This window comes from Hyperolius riggenbachi, chromosome 10 (assembly GCF_040937935.1).
Source record: "Hyperolius riggenbachi isolate aHypRig1 chromosome 10, aHypRig1.pri, whole genome shotgun sequence".
Lineage (NCBI taxonomy): Eukaryota > Metazoa > Chordata > Amphibia > Anura > Hyperoliidae > Hyperolius > Hyperolius riggenbachi.
In genome coordinates this window covers 25,862,864-25,884,649 of record NC_090655.1, presented here as the reverse complement: position 1 = coordinate 25,884,649, position 21,786 = coordinate 25,862,864, and the positions used below count along the sequence as shown (strand labels likewise).

At 46.8% G+C, this 21,786-nt stretch overlaps 1 protein-coding gene across 3 annotated transcripts in view; it reads left to right on the top strand.

Moving 5' to 3' along the window:
* Positions 1-4,709: 4,709 nt before the first annotated feature.
* Positions 4,710-21,786, top strand: part of PSTK (phosphoseryl-tRNA kinase) — a 28,837-nt gene continuing 11,760 nt past the window's right edge. For 2 of the 3 annotated variants that reach the window (XM_068256835.1, XM_068256836.1), the window contains exons 1-6: positions 4,710-5,032; positions 10,237-10,516; positions 11,969-12,167; positions 13,552-13,627; positions 18,474-18,567; positions 19,128-19,371. In XM_068256835.1, coding sequence (XP_068112936.1) covers positions 4,808-5,032; positions 10,237-10,516; positions 11,969-12,167; positions 13,552-13,627; positions 18,474-18,567; positions 19,128-19,371 — 1,118 coding nt within the window. In that variant the 5' untranslated portion in view covers positions 4,710-4,807. Of the gene's footprint in view, positions 5,033-10,236; positions 10,517-11,968; positions 12,168-13,551; positions 13,628-18,473; positions 18,568-19,127; positions 19,372-21,786 lie in introns of those variants that run through there. The other variant, XM_068256837.1, reaches the window with a different exon arrangement.

The following is a 21,786-nucleotide window of genomic DNA, read 5'->3' as shown; positions in this document are numbered from 1 at the left end:
TGCATACCTGTACTGTGATCCTGCCACTGCATACCTGTTCAGTGATCCTGCCACTGCATACCTGTTCTGTTCAGTGAGCCCTCAGCCCACTGCATACCTGTACTGTGATCCTGCCACTCCATACCTGTTCAGTGATCCTGCCACTGCATACCTGTTCTGTTCAGTGAGCCCTCAGCCCACTGCATACCTGTACTGTGATCCTGCCACTGCATACCTGTTCAGTGATTCTGCCACTGCATACCTGTTCAGTGATCCTGCCACTGCATACCTGTTCAGTGATCCTGCCACTGCATACCTGTTCAGTGATCCTGCCACTGCATACCTGTTCTGTGAACCCGCCACTGTATACCTGTTCTGTTCAGTGGACCCGCCACTGTATACCTGTTCTGTGAACCCGCCACTGTATACCTGTTCTGTTCAGTGGACCCGCCACTGTATACCTGTTTAGTGAACACGCCACTGCATACCTGTTGTGTTCAGTGAACCTGCCACTGCATACCTGTTCTGTGAACCCGCCACTGTATACCTGTTCTGTTCAGTGGACCCCCCACTGTATACCTGTTCAGTGATCCTGCCACTGCATACCTGTTCTGTGAACCCGCCACTGTATACCTGTTCTGTTCAGTGGACCCGCCACTGTATACCTGTTTCGTGAACACGCCACTGCATACCTGTTGTGTTCAGTGAACCTGCCACTGCATACCTGTTCTGTGAACCCGCCACTGTATACCTGTTCTGTTCAGTGGACCCGCCACTGTATACCTGTTCTGTTCAGTGGACCCGCCACTGTATACCTGTTCAGTGATCCTGCCACTGCATACCTGTTCAGTGAACCCGCCACTGCATACCTGTTGTGTTCAGTGAACCCGCCACTGTATACCTGTACTGTTTTGCTTCATTGTGGTCAGACCAAATTTGATCAGCTGGACAGTCACTGTTCTGTCATTCAGCTACATCAGCCAGGCCGACCATATGGGCTGTAAAGCCACCAAAACCTGCACTCTCGCCATGGTGCGCACCAGTCCAGCACGGCCGTCACTACACAAACAGCTGTTTGCGGTGCGTTACACGGTGAGTTTGGTGTGTCAGTGTGAAGCAGTACCTTAATTACACTACCTGATTGATGTATACACATGCAAGATGTTTTAAAGCACTTTAGGCCTGTCATTTAGCATTCAATGTGATTTCTGCCCTTAAAACGCTGCTTTGCGTCAAATCCAGATTTTTCCCGGGGACTTTTGGCGTGTATCCCACTCCGCCATGCCCCCCTCCAGGTGTTAGACCCCTTGAAACATCTTTTCCATCACTTTTGTGGCCAGCATAATTATTTTTTTTTTTTCAAAGTTCGCATCCCCATTGAAGTCTATTGCGGTTCGCGAACTTTAACGCGAACCGAACCTTCCGCGGAAGTTCGCGAACCCGGTTCGCGAACCGAAAATCGGAGGTTCGGCCCAACTCTAGTTAGAGACAGGTCTGTAGCTGGTCATTGCATCTGGGTCCAGGGAGGGTTTTTTGAGGAGAGGCCTGATGATTGCTTCCTTCAGTAAAGCAGGAAATATCCCTGATTTTAAGGAACAGTTAACAATTTTTAGGAATACCGGTACGAACAGGTCGGGGCAGTTCAACATGAACTGTGTTGGGCCAGGATCTAGGTCACAGGTAGTTAGGCGGACGTGGAGGAGGATGCTTGATGTGACTTCTTCATCAATTTCTTTGAAGTTTGACCAAGGTGTTACATTGTCTCTGCTAATGGTCTTCGGCGCTATATTAGGCTCAGATGCTGTAAGTTGGATGGCGGACCATATAGCGGAGACTTTGTCTGTGAAGAAATGGGCAAATTGGTCACAGAGGTCCTTTGAAGACTCAATGTTAAGTTTTTGACATGCCGGGTTGCAGAGTTTTTCCACTGTGCGGAACAGTTGGGCTGGTTTGTTAACTGCATTTGCAATCTCTTGTGATAGAAAGGATGATTTTTTTCCCGTGATTACCTTTTGGTAGCTCTTCAAGTGGAGGATTAAGGCATGTTTGTCTTCTGGGGACTGAGATTTGCGCCACAGTCTCTCAAGTTTTCGGCCTTGCCTTTTCAGCTTTTTTATAGCGTTATCAAACCACTGTGCATGATGGTGTGGAGTAAGATATTTGGTGCGCAGAGGAGCAATGGTCTCAAAGGTGGAGGACACACATTTGTTGTATTTAAACACCAGAGTATCAGGGTCCAAGCTGGAGTCAGTCAATTCATCAAAGCAAAGGTTATCTCGGATATGTTGAGGTGTTAGCCCTTTTAAGCGGCGATATTTTATTTGATTCTTGACCTGGTGTTTGACAGCTGGTATTGAGAGGGAGAAGTGGATAGTGTGATGGTCTGACCAGGCAACAGGATTAATTTCCACATTGGCTATTGACAGCCCAGTATGGAATATAAGGTCCAGAGTGTGGCCTTTCCTGTGAGTAGCAGAGCTGATTGATTGGAGGAAGCCCAGTTCATGTAAGGCACAAGGTAGCTCTATTCCAAGTTTTGAAGATGAGTCATCCACCCATGTATTGAAATCTCCGAGAACAATCCATCTGGGGTGTTCCAGTGTAACTTGATCCCTGACCTGTCTTGTGTGTTCTTTGGACATCACAGTGTTGTTGCTCCCAATATTCTCTCAGGCCTAGTGCACACCAGAGCGTTTCGGCTGCGGTTTGCGATCCGCTTGCGGGTGCGGATCCGCTTGGGTAATGTATTTCAATGGGCTGGTGCACACCAGAGCGGGAGGTGTTTTGCAGAAACGCATACTCCCGGGCTGCTGCAGATTTTAGATTGCGGATGTGTTTCTGCCTCAATGTTAAGTATAGGAAAAACGCAAACCGCTCTAAAAAAACGGCACTTCAGAGCGGTTTGCCAGGCGTTTTTTGTTACAGTAGCTGTTCAGTAACAGCTTTACTGTAACAATACATGAAATCTACTACACCAAAAACGCTTCACAAAACCGCAAATTGCTAGGTGAAACGCTACAGAAAAATAAGAAAAAGCGTTTCAAAATCTGCTAGCATTTTGCGGATCTGCTAGCGGTTTTTGGTGTGCACCAGGCCTTAGACAACCTCTGAGGCCCTCACAGAGCATCTGTATTTGTACTGACATTAGATTACACACAGGTGCACTATTTAGTCATTAGCACTCATCAGGCAATGTCTATAGGCAACTGACTGCACTCAGATCAAAGGGGGCCGAATAATCATGCACACCCCACTTTGCAGTTATTTATTTGTAAAAAAAAATGTTTGGAATCATGTATGATTTTCGTTCCACTTCTCACGTGTACACCACTTTGTGTTGGTCTTTCATGTGGAATTCCAATTAAATTGATTCATGTTTGTGGCAGTAATGTGACAAAATGTGGAAAACTTCAAGGGGGTCAAATACTTTTGCAACCCGCTGTATATATATATATATATATATATATATATATATATATATATATATCTTTACTAAAAATGTGTTTGATTGACTCTAAACTTTATTCCCGTCCTTTAAATTGATATATTAGTCATTTTAAAATGTTACTATGAAGGAAAATGAACCAGGATAGAAAGGATTAGTGTGGTTTGAATTATAAAACAACATATTTTTCTTATGAAATCTTTATGGTATGCGTGACTAGGGCCATGGTGGGGCGTGGCTTAAGTGTTCCTTTTTCTCATCTCAAAAAGTTGGGAGGTATGCTTTAAGAGCTATGCTCAGGTATCTAAATTGGGCAATTGTTTTCCTTATATATTCACACTAGTCTCTAGTGGCGTGTTTTGTTTTTAACAAAACTCCATCTAATTTTGGACAGGAAAATCTTCCAGAAATGCAGCAGAGACATAGAGAAATAGTGTTGCCCGGATCATGAACGATTCGGATCTTTGAACCGAATCTCTTTTGTGAGTCGAATCATCCGGATCACCAAAATGAATGATTCGGATCAAAGGGTGGAGCCAGGAGCGGAGTGCCCCCCTCTCAGCGTGCAGCGGGGTCCTGGAAGCAGAGAAGAGATGGATCGCTCTGTTGGAGAGGAGCCAGCCTTGCAGGGACAGGTAGACAAGAGAGGGGACATCGGTGCCACTGCCAGATATGTGTAGCGCACACATACTGGCTATAATGTGCTGCTGATTTTAGGCTGTCTGTTCCGTAGTGCTGCATAGTGAACAAATGGGAACGTTTTGGCTCAAAAGCACAGCTCAGTAACTTTGCAAACAGCATGCTGGGCTAGAATGACAGGGCAGGCACTGTAATTGCAGTGCAATATGATCCTCCTGCACTGCTCTAAACAGCTGCACTTCTCCCTAAATTTATGATGAGTGTTGGAGGTGAAAACAGGACACATTGGGGTGGGGAATGCTCTTTCACTGTGAGACGTTTGCATTCAAAGTATACAGATGAACATATAGGCGAAATAGTTTTAAAGAATATGATTGCAACATGTGGGTATTGTGTGCAAAAACCATTTCTGCTCTCTGCTCACCCCTCTTCGTCCACTTCCTCCCTTCTCTGTCCACCCCCTCCCCTTCTCTGTCCACTGCAGGGAAAGTCCTGTCCTGCTAGTCATTTCACCCCCGAATGCTTCCCTAGTAAAAATGATTCGAAATTCGGATCAAAGATCCGGATCTTTTCAATGATCCGATTCGAATCATCCGAGTCATTGAAAAGATCCGAACTTCCCATCTCTAGAGAGAAATACCGGAGAACTACTATCCCAGCACGCCCCAATGAGCGCGGGGAGGAGCCTCCCTGTCAGGAAGAGAAATTAATGTCTGAGCATGCGCACAATGCAGCCCTGTCAGCATGGAGGAGCCGCGTAGAAAGCGGCCGATGGGGCTGTGCTTATTATGCGGCCTCCCCGGGGCCGGGAAGTCCACCTTGGCGGCTGCTCTGAGGGAGAAGCACAGCCGCTACACCATAGCCGTGATATCGTATGACGCCATCCTGGCGGAAGACGCCTTTGAGCGTGAGCCCGCCGCCGAGTCTCGCGAGATCTCATGTCAGCCCGAGGAGATGGGTGGAAAGGAGGTGAGGGGAGTAGCCAATAAAAAGAGAGGTGTGCGCAGCGCTTTGTCAGAGCAGCCAATCAGCTCTTTACTGGCAGGAGCCCGCAGTCATCATGGAGATAGTAGCTTCATTGCTTATGCTGCATAGGGCTGGCCAAAAAAGCTTCAATGTCCCAGGGGAGGGAGCTAAATTGAGCCTGTCAAACCTTTGGTTTTTAATGCCTTGTAGCACTTTATACTGGAGCTTGTTTCAGCCAAATCTGATGGAAACTTATCTGAACACTGTCACAGCTAGCTTTGTGCTACCCCTTGCTTGACAAGCTATTGATACTGAATGGGGGAGGGGAGTTTTTTTTTTTTTTTGGTGGCCGGGTTGAGTGTATATTTAAAGTGGATCTGAGATGAAAAACTAACTATAACAAGCAATTTGTCTATATATGTTATCTAAAATTTTGATAGTTTACACAGCAAATCTAGCTTCAACAGAATATGATTATTTATTACTGTGATACAATGAGGGCAGCCATGTTCTGTTAGTCTCAGGGCTCTTTTCCACTACGGCGTTTGCGATGGCTGAATCGCAAAACCGCAAACCGCTAGTGATTTTTCAAATCGCTACAGTTTGCTTTTAACATAGGAATCGCGGTAGGTCATTTCCACTACCGCGATTCGTTTTTTACCTGATTGCGATCGCGCGGCGGAACGATTATTGCCGCGATTTTGCTATGCAGTGCATAGTATAGCAAAATCGCGATCGCAAATGTCGGAAAATCGCCGCAAAATTTTGTGCATTTGCTGAATTGCAATCACTAGCGTTCAGCGCGAACGCTAGTGATTGCTAGTGGAAAAGGGCCCTTATTGTCACAGGCTGAGGGCTGGAGATGCTATCAGTTTGCCTGTGTGTAAATTCACTCCTCCTCCCCTCTGCCTCTGAAATCTCTGGCTTGTAACACCTCCCCCTCCTCCTGCCCAGACTGAGCTCCCATAAGCCCTTGCTACTGTCTGAAAATGCCAAGGCACTGTGAAATGCTGTGGGCGAGGCTTGTTTAGTTTATAGGGAATTAGAGTATTAAAACAAAACACATTTGGCTTGAGGAGTGCCCTATAAACTATATGAAAGGAACACAAGTATGCAATGAGTAAAAGTTTATCTCAGATCCACTTTAATACCACCTCCTCCCATGCTGGTGGGTTAGCAGTCTTCAAAGGAATCATCAGCCAAATACTGCTGCCCCCTTATATACTTACTTGGGGCTTCCTCCAGCCCCTTGTAGCCGACATGTCCCTCGCAGCATCTCCATTCGCAGCCGCCGGCCCCAGGTCCCCATTGGTGCAGAGGCCAACCTCTAGGTCGTCATTACTGTGCCTGCATGAAGTGCCGCTGTCAATCAAGTCCACGTTGTCTGCAGTGAACTGCGCAGGCACAGAACTACCGCGCCTGCGGACAACGTGGACTTGATTGACAGCGGCGCTTGCTCAGTCGCAGTAGAGGAGGTGGGCCTTTGCATTGGAAGGGACCCTGGGCTGCCGGCTGCGAGCGAAGCTGCAGCGTGGGACATGTCGGCTGCAAGGGGCTGGAGGAAGCCCCGGGTAAGTATATAAGGGGGCAGCAGTATTTGGCTTTTGATTCCTTTAAGTCAGCGCAGGAATCAACCCACAATGTCATGTATGGGATGCAGAAGCAGTACCTCTACACAATTTTTCAACCAGAAGTTTGCTTGACGAAATTACTCTGGTGGTGGGTAAGGTTATTTAATTAACCAACTGCCTGCCAGTTGATCTGTTTCTGCTGACTTTGATAGGCTGAATTTTCCCCTTCCCAGGTCACTGGAAAGTTGCTTGACATATGCCAAAAAGGAAAATTGTCAGCTTTCTGTTCCTTAAAGGATACCTTAGTCCTAAATGTACTCAGAAATGGACACCCTGTGTGTTGGTGGGGAGGTGCACAAAAACTTACAGCACCTCCCATGGCCCGGAGGCTACTTCCGATCATCTGTAAATGTTCCTGTTGTAAAGCCCAGGTTGGTGCAGGGGTCCTGCGGCAAGACTTAGTCGGCGCACGCGGTCACCTGACCCAGACATACCGCGTGCACATGCGCAGTATGTCCACTATGGCACCTGGTGACTGCGTGCGCCGGCTGCGCCTTCCTGCAGGATCCCTGCACCAACCCTGCTGACCAGAGCTTTACAGCGGGGCCATGTACAGATGATTGAAAGGAGACACCGGGCCATGGGAGGTGCAGTAAGTCTTTGCGCACATCCCCACACACACACTCAGGGTTTCCATTATATTTAGGACTATATAAAGGTATCCTTTAAAGCTAAACTGAGCTGAAGCTTGGGTGCCCTTGGCTCCAGCTTACTACGCATGCGCGGGGTGGGCACACAGCGGCTACTGTGCGGCCATAATGCAGGGAAAGGAGCTGTGCAAACGCACTGGTTCGGCAACTGGCCAGTTGACGAAAACGGAGCAATGGCAGGGGGCCGGATGATCGGTGAGTGATGGCGCAGGCGCAGGACAGCTGCAGGGGGCTGTTGGAAGCCCCAGGTGAGTGAAACTTTTTTTTTTTCTTTTTACATTTGGTTAAGGTTCCCTTTAAAGAAAATCTGTAACGAAAAACGTTCCCCTGGGGGGTACTCACCATGGGTGGGGGAAGCCTCCGGATCCTATCGAGGCTTCCCCCGGCGGTGGCGAAAAAGCTCCGGGAAAGGTGGGGATATAAATATTTACCTCCCGGGCTCCAGCACAGGCGCAGTATCGGCTCTTTGCCTCGGAGATAGGCGGAAATAGGCGATCGCTGTCAGGCCGCTCTACTGCGCAGGCACAAGTCGGACCCGACGGACCCGACGGAGATCGGCTATTTTTGCCTATCTCCGAGACGGAGAGCCGCAACAGCGCCCCCACTGGAGCCAGGAAAGGTAAATATTGCACAGCCTGACAAATTTTCGGCTGTGCGTTCCGTGGGCTGCAGCAAGACCGCCGTAGGACACAGGAGGACGGGGGATGCCTTGATAGGGTCCAGAGGCTTCCCCCTACCCAGGTGAGTACCCCCCAGGGTAACTTTTTTCGACAACACGTTTCACGGTTTAAGCCGTTTCCTCAGGTCCAATACGTGCCAGCGTAATAAGATCCAGGTCAGGGGCGCGTTTAAATTACGCTGGCACATATTTGACCTGAAGAAGTGGCTTACATTGTGAAAGGCGTTGTCTTAGTGCTTAAATAAAATCTGAAACATTTTTACCAAACTCCCTGTGATCCTCCTTTTTAAGGTAGGACCTGGATTTCCTTACCCTATATCGATAATTTCTGTTTTACTAGGCGCCTACTGCACGTGCACCTGCTTGTATTCTGTTTATTATTATTATTATTAGGGCGGCATAGTGGTTAGCGATCTCGCCTTGCATCGCTGGGTCCTTGGTTCGAATCCCAGCAAGGTTAACATCTGCAAGGAGTTTGTATGTTCTCCCTGAGTCTGTTTGGGTTTCCTCCGGGCACTCTGGTTTCCTCCCACATCCCAAAAACATACAGATAGGTTAATTGGCTTCCCCCTAAATTGTCCCTAGACTACAATACATATATAGACATATGACTATGGTAGGGACTAGATTGTGAGCTCCTCCGAGGGACAATTAGTGACAAGACAATATACTCTGTACAGCACTGCGGGAGATGTCGGTGCTATATAAATACTAAATAATAATTATTATTTATTGTATTTATAAAGCGCCAACATATTACACAACGCTGGGCAATAAATATATACAATGATACAACAATTACAGACATAACAAGGTTATACCATACAAAAAAGAAAATAACCTATCTAGGCCTCAAAATAATAAACTATTGTCTCAAGAACAAATCAGATTCCAATGAAAAAAATCATATATTCTTTATTAATAAACAAGCGTATCTTAAAAACAATTAAAATACAACTCTCCTGGTCCGTACCAATTGTAATTGGCACTGCCTCTTACTGGTATTACTTACATGAATTTAACAAAACTAGTATTAAATAATCCAATTTGTTAAATTAATGTAAGTAATACCAGTAGGAGGCAGTGCCAATTACAACTGGTATGGACCAGGAGAGTTGTATTTTAATTGTTTTTAAGATTCGCTTGTTTATTAATAAAGAATATATGATTTTTTTCATTGGAATCTGATTTGTTCTTGAGACAATAGTTTATTATTTTGAGGCCTAGATAGGTTCTTTTCTTTTTTGTATGGTATTCTATTGAAGACCTAGGGGCATGATCCTTTACGTACAGATATATGTCATGAGGTTCTTATTTGTGTTGCATAACAAGGTTATACAACATAGAACAAAGTTATGCAAGGCAAACGGTACAAGATACATGATTATGCGATTATGGGCTGGTTAGATAGGCCCAGTAATACAAGTACAAGGCTGTCATAGGAAAGGAGCACATGATCATGTATTGTAGAATACACTAGGGAAGGGAGGACCCTACCAGAGGCTTACAATTTAAAGGAGAACTGTAGTGAAAGTTATATGGAGGCTGCCATATTTATTTCCTTTTAAGCAATACCAGTTGCCTGGCAGCCCTGCTGATCTATTTGGTTGAAGTAGTGGCTGAATCACACCAGAAACAAGCATGCAGCTTATCTTGTCATATCTGGGGCAGCATGGTGGCGTAGTGGTTAGCTCTCTCGCCTTGTAGCGCTGGGTCCCTGGTTCGAATCCCAGCCAGGGCACTATCTGCAAAGAGTTTGTATGTTCTCTCCGTGTCTGCGTGGGTTTCCTCCGGGCACTCTGGTTACCTCCCACATTCCAAAAACATACGGATAAGTTAATTGGCTCCCCCTAAAAAAAATTGGCCCTAGACTACAGTACTTACACTACATAATATAGACATATGACAATGGTAGGGATTAGATTGTGAGCTCCTTTGAGGGACAGTTAGTGACAAGATATATATATACATTGTACAGCGCTGCATAATATGTCGGCGCTATATAAATACTAAAAATAATAATAATAATAATATCTGTCAAAATTGCCAGAAAAACCTGATCTGTGCATGCTTGTTCAGGTTCTATGGCTGAAAGTATAAGAGGCAGAGGATCAGCATGATAGCCAGGTAACTGGTATAGCTTAAATGGAAATAAATATGGCAGCCTCCATACACCTCTCTCTACAGTTCTCCTTTCATCTTCACCCTTCTCAGATTTTAGTAAATGAAACTTTTTATGTTTTGCAGCAATCTGCGTGGAAGAAATACCGCCAGCACCTCCTGCAGTGCCTGGAGCAGCTCACGCTGTCCCTGATCAGCGGCTGTGCTCTGCAAGCCCCCGATGGAAACATCGCCAGTTCCTGGGAGCGATTCTGCCGCTGCCTGGAGCATCAAGGGTTAATATCTGCTGCCAGTTTAGACTCGGCACCCATCATGAATCCCGCGCACAGACCTCTGTACTTACTGCTGGATGATAACTTCTACTATCAGAGCATGCGCTACGAGGTGTACCAGTTGGCACGCAAGTGTGAGTACCTCTGCCTGGATTACTGGTGCTCTGCAGTCTCCTGCGCTCACCATCGACATCATGAAGGCAAACCTGTAGGGAAAAAAGTCAGAACAGGATCATGCACCAGGCAACCTAGGCAGGTGCCTGGGGCCTAGTGAATGTCAAGGGGGCCACCTGCCACCTTCTCTGATCTCTCTACTTCAGCTTACGAACAAGACCACAAGGGGGCCCCAAATCTACTACCCTGCCTGGGGCCCCATTGCATCTTAACCTCCCTGGCGGTATTATTATTTCCAGATTTTAGGGTCTAAAAGCGGTGCAGATTTTTTTTTTGCACGCTTTTAGACCCTAAAACCAGGAAAAGTCACACCGCAGAGAGATCTGCGGCAGCCCTGCATGTACTCACCTTCCTGGGATCCAGCGCTGCAATTCTCCCTCCGTCCTCTTGGTGGCGCTGTATCCCTGGATCCAGAGTATATCACTCACCAGGGGGATCCAGAGCCCGTGAGGACAGGAAGGAGAATGGCTGCCAGCGCCTGGATCCCAGGGGAGGTGAGTTAAAATGCCCATTGGGCATAAGGCTCTGTACAAGCCTCCTGGCTGCTACCCCGAGTCAGTCTCGGGATTCCCGTTCCTGGCTTCTATTTTTCTCACCCCGAGTCTGACTCGGGGATAACACCAGGGATGTTAATCCATCTTTTTGTAAAAAGTAAAAACTACTTACATCAGTAGTGGGTAGCCTGTGAATGATCCAGAGGCTTTCCACACCCTCCTCACCCCCACTGCTGCTGCCCAGGAGCCTCTTGTTCTCTGCAGCAACACTCTCCTCTGTCTACGAGCGCAGCTGTACTGCGCATGAGGTGAGTAAACTATACACTACACTAACCCCCTTCTGCATTCCCAACTAAGCTACATTAATCTAACAGCACCAGTTCAGCTCTCACCTGATCCTGCTGCCACGCTCCTTCCATCCGGGTCCCCCGTCCAGGTGGCCCCTGTCTTCTTTCACATAGTCTTCTGCATTGGTTACAAAAGAGGCGCATGGGCGGCTCACATGTAACCAATGCGGAAGAAGACAGAGGCCACATGGATGGGGCACCCGGAGCTGTGCAGCGGCAGTCAGCCAGGAGATGCCACCCATGCCGGAGGAGAAGGACGCCTATCAAGATGCCGGTGGAGAAAAGGGGCGCCTGGACAGGCCGGACAGAGACAGGAGCGGGTTGCTGGATAGTTAAGAGTAGCTCCCTGCGCACCGATACATTATTTTTTTTTTAAACATTCAGACCAAGTTTTGGGGAAGAAAAAGTGCATCTTATGGTCTGAAAAATACGGTAACTTTGAATGCTGTTCTACTATTGTATTTTTTTTTTTTTTTGTGGTAGTAGATTTTATGCTGTAAAAAATCTCTTAGAGCAAAGAAGACACACTGAGTCTTGTACCCCTTTAATAATCAGTCCTGTTCTCTCTTAGACTGTCTGGGGTTCTGCCAGCTGTATCTGCAGTGCCCTGCTGAGCTGTGCCTGCAGAGGAACCGGAGCAGACACAGTGCGGTAACAGAAGAGACCATCCTGCTGATGGAGGGGAAAATAGAGCCGCCCAATGCAGAAAGGAACTCGTGGGAGGAGAACAGCCTCATCCTGGACGGCCGCACAGGAGTCACCACTGATAAGTATGGAAGAAGCTTGTATATGTAGAGAATAAGACTCCTTCTCCACAGCTGAACTGCATGCTTATTGTGCAGATCAGCCTCCCTGCGGCCGGCCTTGAGTGCCCTTTGGCTGCAATTTAATGGATTTGGTGACCCCAGTTGTCATTGTTTGACTTGTGTCTAAGCAGGGTGGGAGCTGCACTTGCATGTGACTCCACAAGGGGGTGCCTTTCCAGTGCCGATGCTGAGCACTATTAAAGGGAACCTAAACTGAGAAGCATATACATTTTTCCTTTTAAAATAATACCAGTTGCCTGACTCTTCTGCTGATCCTGTTTCTCTAATACTTTCAGCCACAGCCCCTGAACAAGCATGCAGATCAGGTGATCTGACTGAAGTCAGACTGGATTAGCTGCATGCTTGTTTCAGGTCTGTGATTCAGTCACTATTGCAGCCACAGAGATCAGCTGGACTGCCAGGCAACTGGTATTGTTTAAAAGGAAACATCCATATCCCTCTCAGTTTAGGTTCCCTTTAAGAGTCCGGCTGGTGCAAGGGAGCAGCTGACAGCCTCAACCTCCTGCGGAGTAGGGGCCTTACATATGTGAGGCAGACGATAACATTGCAGGATGTATAAACTATATATCGGGACAATCGAAGGAGGGGTCCACACACAGTCTTACGATACTTTTATTGTTCCAACTCACACATGTAAAGACAACGACTGTCTCAGCCGACGATCATTTCGGGGCCACAAAGGTTCCCTTTGTCAAGACATAGGCAGACAAAGAAAAATTGCACCCCAGAGTGCAAAACAATAGAATATAAAACCACCATTAAAGAGAACCTAAACTGAGATGGATATTGATTTTTTCCTTTTAAAATAATACCAGTTGCCGGACTCTCCTGCTGATCCTGTGTCTCTAATACTTTCAGCAATAGCCCCTCAACAAGCATGCAGATCAGGTGCTCTGACTGAAGTCAGACTGGATTAGCTGCATGCTTGTTTCAGGTGTGTGCCACTACTGCAGCCAAAAAGATCAGCAGGACTGCCAAGCAACTGGTATTATTTAAAAGGAAACATTTTCAAAGCGCTGGCGTTTTTTAAAAGTGCCCAGAAGCGCTCTTGGTGTGCACCAGCTCTAAAATAGCACCAGCTCTAAAAGAGCTTAGAAAAACGCTGCTAGTGGGTTGACTGCATGTGTGCCAGCCTGCAGCCCGCCCCTTGCTTCCTCGTGCCCGAGGCCTTGCCTGAAATCTGGCCATAGTTAGAAGTCTAGAGGCTTGCACCAAGTAACAGGGGAGACATTAGAGGGAACTTATGACAAAAACAGATGTACTTTTCATATTTGATTATTTTGTTTGAACATCTACTAAGTGGTTTTTTTTTATTTTTTTTTTAAAGAGCAAATATCACCAGTTTGCTTCAAAGAGCCTTGGACAACCCGGTGAGGCCACTGGAAGATGACAGCGAGGAAAAGGTAATATGTAATGGAAAGCAAGGTCTGCACCATATAGAATGCAGTGAAAGTTTGGATTGCAAGTAAGGGCCCGTTTCCACTATCGCGAATCTGCATGCGTTTCCTGCATGCAGATTTGCACAGCCAATACAAGTGGATGGGCCTGTTTCCACTTGTCAGTTTTCCTGAGCGTTTTTCTGTGCAGGATTTTTCTGCACGGCAGAGCCCTCAGAATTCGCCTGCGTGTGGAATGCATGCGAATCGACGCTAATATATTTAATAGGGAAATCGCCTGCGGCTTTGGTATGCAAATTTTCATGCGAATTCGCATGGAAATCAATGGAAAAGCACACCAGCACTGCCATGGTTAAATTCGCATACAGCGTCATCCATGCGAATTTTCATGCGAAATCGCACGAAAATTTGCATACAACCGCATGCGAAATTCGCATCCGCATGCAAATTTTTACCGCGGCGATTCGCACCGGATAAGTGGAAACGGGCCCTCACTTGGTTTGCAAGCACTTTGCAAGTAAAGCAACTACTTGATATACAAGCACAGAATGTAAACACGCCTCACGTCATCACAACTGTTGGTTCTTCTCTTCTTTGACATGACTGTACTTAAAGGAAACATCAGGGATTTAAAGCAAAAACAGATCTACTTACTTGGGGCTTCCTCCAGCCCCTGGCAGCCTATGTGTACCTCGCCGCAGCTCCATTTCCTGTCAGTGGCCTTGGGTCTCCTCCGTAGCAGCCAGCGTCCTAGTGAGGTTTGTCTTCTACGCGAGCTCATGGACGCGGTTGCGCTCCCGTGGCCAGGAGAGTTCTGCAAAGATTGTGCCTGTTATATACCCTCCCGACTTACGTATTAAAAATGCTAAGTCCCCAAGGCAACTATATATGTATTTTTTTAAACTGCTAATGCTAGTTGTGGTTTTTTTTTTACAAGTTTTTGTTTGGTAACTAGGGAGTGGGGTTTACAATGCATTAATTTTATATGAAAAACAAAAGTTTGCTTTCCTAAAACAGAAAGAATTAGAGATAATTCAAGTTGGAGTGAGCTTGAGATGTCTCCCAGTGCATCACTGCTGAATATATGCAAATTACCCATTGTTACCCTTAGAAGCTAAACACACCTCCAGAACCCCTGGAATGCAATGATGTGTCAGCTTGTTAATTTGTACAGAGCCATAATAATCCAACATGCATACAGACTGTTTCGGATTGTTTGATCCTCATCAGTGCATGGCATGAATTAATTTGTCTCTATGGAGTAGGGCTTGTAACACCGAGAGGTACAAACTAACCAGCAAGCTTATGGTGACCCAGAACTCATTGGAGTGTGTAAGGGACTACAATGGTCCTAAAAGCCCCCTTACTAAAATGCTAAGAAAAACAAATTAATCCATGCCATGCACTGATGAGGATCAAACAATCCGAAACAGTCTGTAAACATGTCGGATTATTATGGCTCTGTACAAATTAACAAGCTGACACATCATTGCATTCCAGCGGTTCTGGAGGTGTGTTTAGCTTCTAAGGGTAACTGTAACAGTCTCTGGAGATGCAGCTGCGGGCAGTCAGGATGCCCCCGCAGCTGCTTTGGTTTCTCTGTCGGGCGTTTCCCCTGTCCCTCCGTCCTGTAGCACGCCGAGGAGGGGACTGTCAGTGGCTCACAGGGTGGCTTTGTCGCGCGCGCACAGACAGGACCTTTATGCGGGGAGGAGGCGCGTCAGCTGACCTGCCGGTCGGCTGATGTCAGGGGAGACTCTCGGCGTTTCCGATTGGCTGATGGGTGTGGGCGTGGCCGAGGGGTCTCCTCCGCTTTTTAAGCCTTCTGGAGTCACTTGCAAACTGTCTGCTGTTGCGAATGCTTCGTGTGAGCACTCAGACCTTAGATAGATCCAGTGTGCTTTGATCCGGGAGGAAACCGGGGATTTCACACAAGACTAGGAATTATTATTGTTATTGATATATATTGCTTGATATCCTGTGTTTGACTCTGGCTCTCTTCTGACTTCGCTTTCGCTTAACGATTCTGTACTTTAGCCCATCTGATCCTGTTGCTGACTCTGCCTGAAATATCTCTATCCTCTTGCCTGCCGATTTTGTACTGTATCTTCCTGTCTGTTGCCGATCCGATCTGTCTGACTACTCCACTCACCAGTGAGCCCTTGTCACTGGTGAGGTTCATTACTGATAGTGCCCACCAGCTCCTCTGGTGAGGTGCTGCCAAACTAATCAGTATTACAGTTGCACCAAGTACTATACACTATTGCTATTATCTTGTTAGCTATACTTGCATTATTGGTGATTCTGCAGATCACCATATAATCAGGTATAGTGCCTGGCTTATTGGTGATACTGCAGATCACACAATAACCAGACTCCTGTATTGCTACACCAATCGTTACAGTAACAATGGTTAATTTGCATATATTCAGCAGTGTTGCTCTGGGAGACATCTCAAGCTCACTCCGACCTGAATTATCGCAAATTCTTTCTGTTTTAAAGGGATACTGTAGGGGGGTCAGGGGAAAATGAGTTGAACTTACCCGGGGCTTCTAACGGTCCCCCGCAGACATCCTGTGTTGGCGCAGCCACTCACCGATGCTCCTGCCCCGCCTCCGGTTCACTTCTGGAATTTCAGACTTTAAAGTCTGAAAACCACTGCGCCTGCGTTGCCGTGTCCTCGATCCCGCTGATGTCATCAAGAGCGCACAGCGCAGGCCCAGTATGGTCTGTGTCTGCGCAGTACACTCCTGGTGACATCAGCGGGAGTGAGGACATGGCAACGCAGGCGCAGTGGTTTTCTGACTTTAAAGTCAGAAATTCCAGAAGTGAACTGGAGGCGGGGCCGGAGCATCGGTGAGTGGCTGCGCCAACACAGGATGTCTGCGGGGGACCATTAGAAGCCCCGGGTAACTTCAACTCATTTTCCCCTGACCCCCCTACAGTATCCCTTTAAGAAAGCAAACGTTTGTTTTTCTTAGCATTTTAGTAAGGGGGATTTTAGGACCATTGTAGCCCCTTACACACTCCAATGAGTTCTGGTTCACCATGAGCTTGCTGGTTAGTCTGTATCTATTAATTTTATATTAAATTTTATTCCGGCTGCATTTTTACTTTTTCTCCACAAGATGGCGCTACAAGCACTATCCTGGGTCGCCATTATGAATAAACAGGCCCCTGATCAGGGTCATGTCCATTCATTCCAGGCACTTCGATTAGCTCAAGGAACACAAGTTCCCCTTCACCAATCATTGCTATTTAAATCCTGCCATAAACAAGCCTAAATAAGCCATTTATTTAGGAAATGGTTCTTTACAGTCAGAGTGATTAAGATGTGGAATGCATTGCCACAGGAAGTCGGTATGGCAAACTCTATACCTGCATTTAAAAGGGGCTTAGATGCTTTCCTTGCGTTGAAAGACATCCATGGCTACAATTACTAGGTAATGCCTAATGATGTTGATCCAGGGATTTTATCTGATTGCCATCTAGAGTCGGGAAGGAATTTTTCCCTTTTGGGGCTAATCGGATCATGCCTTGTAAGGCCGCATCTACACGTGTAGATGCGGCGGCGATGCTCCTTATCAATCGAGCCGCTGATGCGGCTCGATTGATAAGATCCGACAGGACGGATCTCCGCACCACTGATTCCCTGCTCGCTCCCCGCGAGGGGACAATGGCAGGGAATCGAGCGGAAGATAAGCGGTGCCGGCGGAGAATCGAATCCGGCGCACGCACGGCGACGCGGCGGGCACGCGGAAGAGGCGATCCGGGGGCTAATCGAGCCGCCGGATCGCAGCCTCATCTACCCGTGTAGATGAGGCTTAAGGGTTTTTTCGCCTTCCTCTGGATTAACAAGGATATGTGAGGGAGCAGGATGGAGTTGTACTTTACACTGGTTGAACTCGATGGACGTCGGTCTTTTTTCAACCAAAATAACTATGTAACTATGTAACAAGTGGCGGGTGTGTGCCTGCCACAGCTACACTGGACATGAAAAAGCATCAAGATAGATTTGCACAGTTCCTATCTGGATTACATTAGTTGTCCAGATGGGATTAACCAGTTAATTTGTCTTACTGTATGCATTTTTACTTGATACAGTACAGTACGTTGTAATAAATATTTTTCTATAAATGTCCCTGCGTCTTATACGAGGAATACAGGGAATCCCTGACTAAAGAATGCTCGCCAGTAGGAACTGCCGACCGCCAGCACATTGGGGATTCCCTGCATTGACCCTGTGAATGCTGCACTGCCCCCCCCCCCCCCCCCCCCCCATGTTCCTCTGCTTGTACTGCAGGAACTTTGAAGAAGGTGAGCTGCTACTGCTGCTTTTTCATCCTTATACAGGTGGTGGAAGAACATGCCGGAGGGGGAGGGGGGGGGGGGAGGCAGGGGCAGTGCAGCATACATGGAGAGGGCAGAGCAACATGCAGTTGGCAGTGCAGCATACATGGAGGAACATGCAGGGGCAGCGCAGCATAAACAGGTGAGCTAGAGACACTGGGAGGTGACACATTGGGACAGAAGGGGACCCACTGGGGACATATGGTGGACAGAAGGGGACACGCTAGGGGCAGAAGGGAGTACATAGGGGACACAATCATTGGGGGAGAATTACTACAAGACGCTCCTGGAACATGGATGCACCAGGTTTGGAATTTTTATTTTCCTCTGGTTTTTGCCCTCTGAACCTGGGTGCGTCTTATATTCCGTAGCATCTTATACGGCGGAAAATACGGTATACTCACAAACCAAGGTTCCACTGTACTATCTATTGCACAGGAGCGTCCATGATCCGCAGTTAACGTAGTCTAAACACCACTTTTTCTCTACCTTCTGTCAACAGGAGCGAGATCGTGAGATCTGTGCTGCCAGTCTCATCCATCAGGCAGATCAGAGTCTACGCCGGCTCATCTCTGACACCATGCAAACCGTGAAAGGTAATAATGTGGTGGGTCTACCAGTCTGACCTCTTTCCACCATAAATGAATTCTCTGCTTCGGCAGCTGACCTGTAGTTTCTTTAGTCTGGGCTGTTTACTGGCCTGAGACAGGCGGAGATTCAGGAACTGCTCTACTCCTCCGGTTCTCAATCACGTGACCGATGCAAGTCACATGACTGGGAGCCGGGGGATGGCAGCCTGGAAGCATGGAGGAGACCGGCCACAGTAGAGATGGTAAATAGTACACCACTCTGCGGGGTGGGGAGAGGGTGCATGCTGGTAGATGTAGTCCATGGATGAGAGTATGCATTGTGGAGCACAAGCTCAAATTCACTGGAAAGTTTATAATGTGGTACAGCTGTGGAGAAGATGGCGGCTCGCATATGGATGGTTGGCCAGAGGAGTATCACCTCATAGTGCGCTTTAAGTTTCTATGGTATTTCCACTAGGGGGTGAGTGACTACAATTCTTATCTTTGCACCATGAAGTCTCGGATATCAGACTTGCTTTGAAACCACATGTGGGTTTTGAATTAATTTTACCTTTTGTGTATTTCAGGGTCAGTTTCTGCACAGGATGTTAGAATAATTGCTCAGCGACTGCAGAGCATAAAGAGTAACGCCTTAGAAGAGTTAAGACAGCAGATCGCTGCTCAGACTATCCAGACGGACAATGCAGGCCGAGCGTTCAATGTACAGCATTTCTTCACTGCAGAGAGAGATCGGATGCTGCAGCCATATTTGTGCCGCTCTCAGGAGGCGGGGACTCCGACACACGTGGACACACCTCCCCCCACTTCCTAGTAAATATCCTTCTGCTATTTATATGTAATATGTGTCCTCTTGTATATTATCTACATGCGTTCAAAGGGTTTCCTAGTTAAAGCACTCCTGCAGTGAAAGGGATACGGAGGCTGACATATTTATTTCCTTTTAAATAATGCACATTGCCCGGCCCTCCTGCTGATCCTCTGCCTCTAATACTCTTGGCCATAAACCCTGAACAAGCATGCAGATCAGGTGCTCTGATTGAAGTCTGACTTGATCAGCCCCATGTTTGTTTCAGGTGTGTGATTCAGACACTGCTGATGCCAGAGACATCAGCAAGACAGCCAGGAAACTGGTATTGTTTAAAAGGAAATAAATATGGCAGCCTCCATATCCCTCTCATTTCAGTTGTACTTTAAATCAATCCTGCAGTGAAAAACAACTGACTTTAGATTCAGGGCTGTGGAGTCGGAGTCGGAGTCGTGGAGTCGGGCAATTTTGGGTGCCTGGAGTCGGAGTCGGGAAAAAATGCACCGACTCCGACTCCTAATGAATTTGTAACTGTAATTAAAATAGAAAATATGATAAAATGTTTTATTTCTCAGATAATAGTTATAAAAAATAATGTATATATACAGTATATATACAGTAATAGCTGTGCTTAGTCCACAAAAATGAAATAAACCAATCAAAATGAGTTACTTGTGCTGCTTCAATAAAGCAGTCCCCATATTTTTAAGGTCAGATATACATATCTGATTGTGACTGTATATATGATGTGTACACAGGAATCTCTTATATATACTAAATAACATCTATGCTGTAAGAATAAAGCCTGATGTGTAGCCGTATCACTAATAGAGATGGTCAACGAGATGGAAATAATTCTGCATTGATGCTGATTTATGCAAATGTATGCACTCCCTTTGCTCATGAAATCAAATAATTTGATATATTGTTAAAATTTGGTTTGGTGACTACAAATTAAAGGGTAACTGAGACGGATGAAAAGTAAAGTTTTATACATACCTGGGGCTTCCTCCAGCCCCCTTCAGGCTAATCAGTCCCCTCGCTGTCCTCCACCACCCGGATCTTCTGCTATGAGTCCTGGTAATTCAGCCAGTCAGCGCTGTCCGGCCGCATGCCGCTCCCACAGCCAGGAACATTCTGCACCTGCGCAATAGTGCTGCACAGGTGTAGAATGCTCCTGGCGGCGGAGTGTGTGCATGCACACTACGCCCGACTGGCTCAAGTACCTGGACTCATAGCAGAAGATCCAGGTGGTGGAGGAGGACAACGAGGGACTGATTATCCTGAAGGAGGCTGGAGGAAGCCCCAGGTATGTATAAAACTTTAATTTCATCTGTCTCAGGTTTACTTTGTTACACAGTAGTACTATACTCTACATATGCACTCCCCACAGAGCTGCAGGGAATCCACTGAGAATGCTGTGCACATTGAACACAGAGGTGTTGTCTGTTTACAATCTCCTCATTCCCCTGCAGAGTACCTGCACATCATTCTTACATGTACCTACACTTACATTGCCTAGGTCCTGATAGATGTTCTTTGTTCCGGTTTGTACCTTTTACAAGTACTCTTACCAAGGACTAGTTTTAGTCTAAAGGGAATAAATATAGTAGTCTACATATCCTTCTCACTTCAGTTGTCTTGTAAAATTCCTAAGCGTTGGCAGTTAAGAGACGAATTTCATGTTACATACTTTTAATCAACAAAATTGTAATATGCAAATTAGAGGAGTCGGAGTCGAGGAGTCGGAGTCGGTGGAATCCTAAACTGAGGAGTCGGAGTCGGTGGATTTTTGGACCGACTCCACAGCCCTGTTTAGATTTGATAAATATCTTATCAGAGGGAAGGCGCTGCATAGCATTCAACCTTCCCATTTCTCCATCTGGCCTGTCGTTCCAGCCCTTCAGAAATCCTTGTTTTCCGGAGTAGTTCGGAGGAGGAGCGCACCCCTATGCAGGAGCCACGCACAGTTAGGATGGCCTCGTCCTCGGAACTACATGGGGGACACAGTTCCCGAGCCAGTCAATTAGCTTTACTGGAGGACAACGCTGGAATGACTGGATGGACGGAGGAACAGGAAGGCTCTATACCAGGCATGGGCAAACTTGGCCCTCCAGCTGTTAAGGAACTACAAGTCCCACATTGCAGGAGTCTGAAAGCCACAGTCATGACTCATAAAGGCAAATGCATTGTGGGACTTGTAGTTCCACAACAGCTGGAGGGCCGAGTTTGCCCATGCCTGCTCTAGACCCTGGGTTGTCAACGTGTGGTACGTGTACCCCAGTGGGTACTTCTGATGGTTCCAGGAGCTACTCGGGTTTGATATACTTAGAGACACTGAAGCGAAAAAAAAATTATGATGATTTGTATGTGCAGTACAGCTAAGATATAAAACATTAAGAGCAAAGATCTGAGTCTAA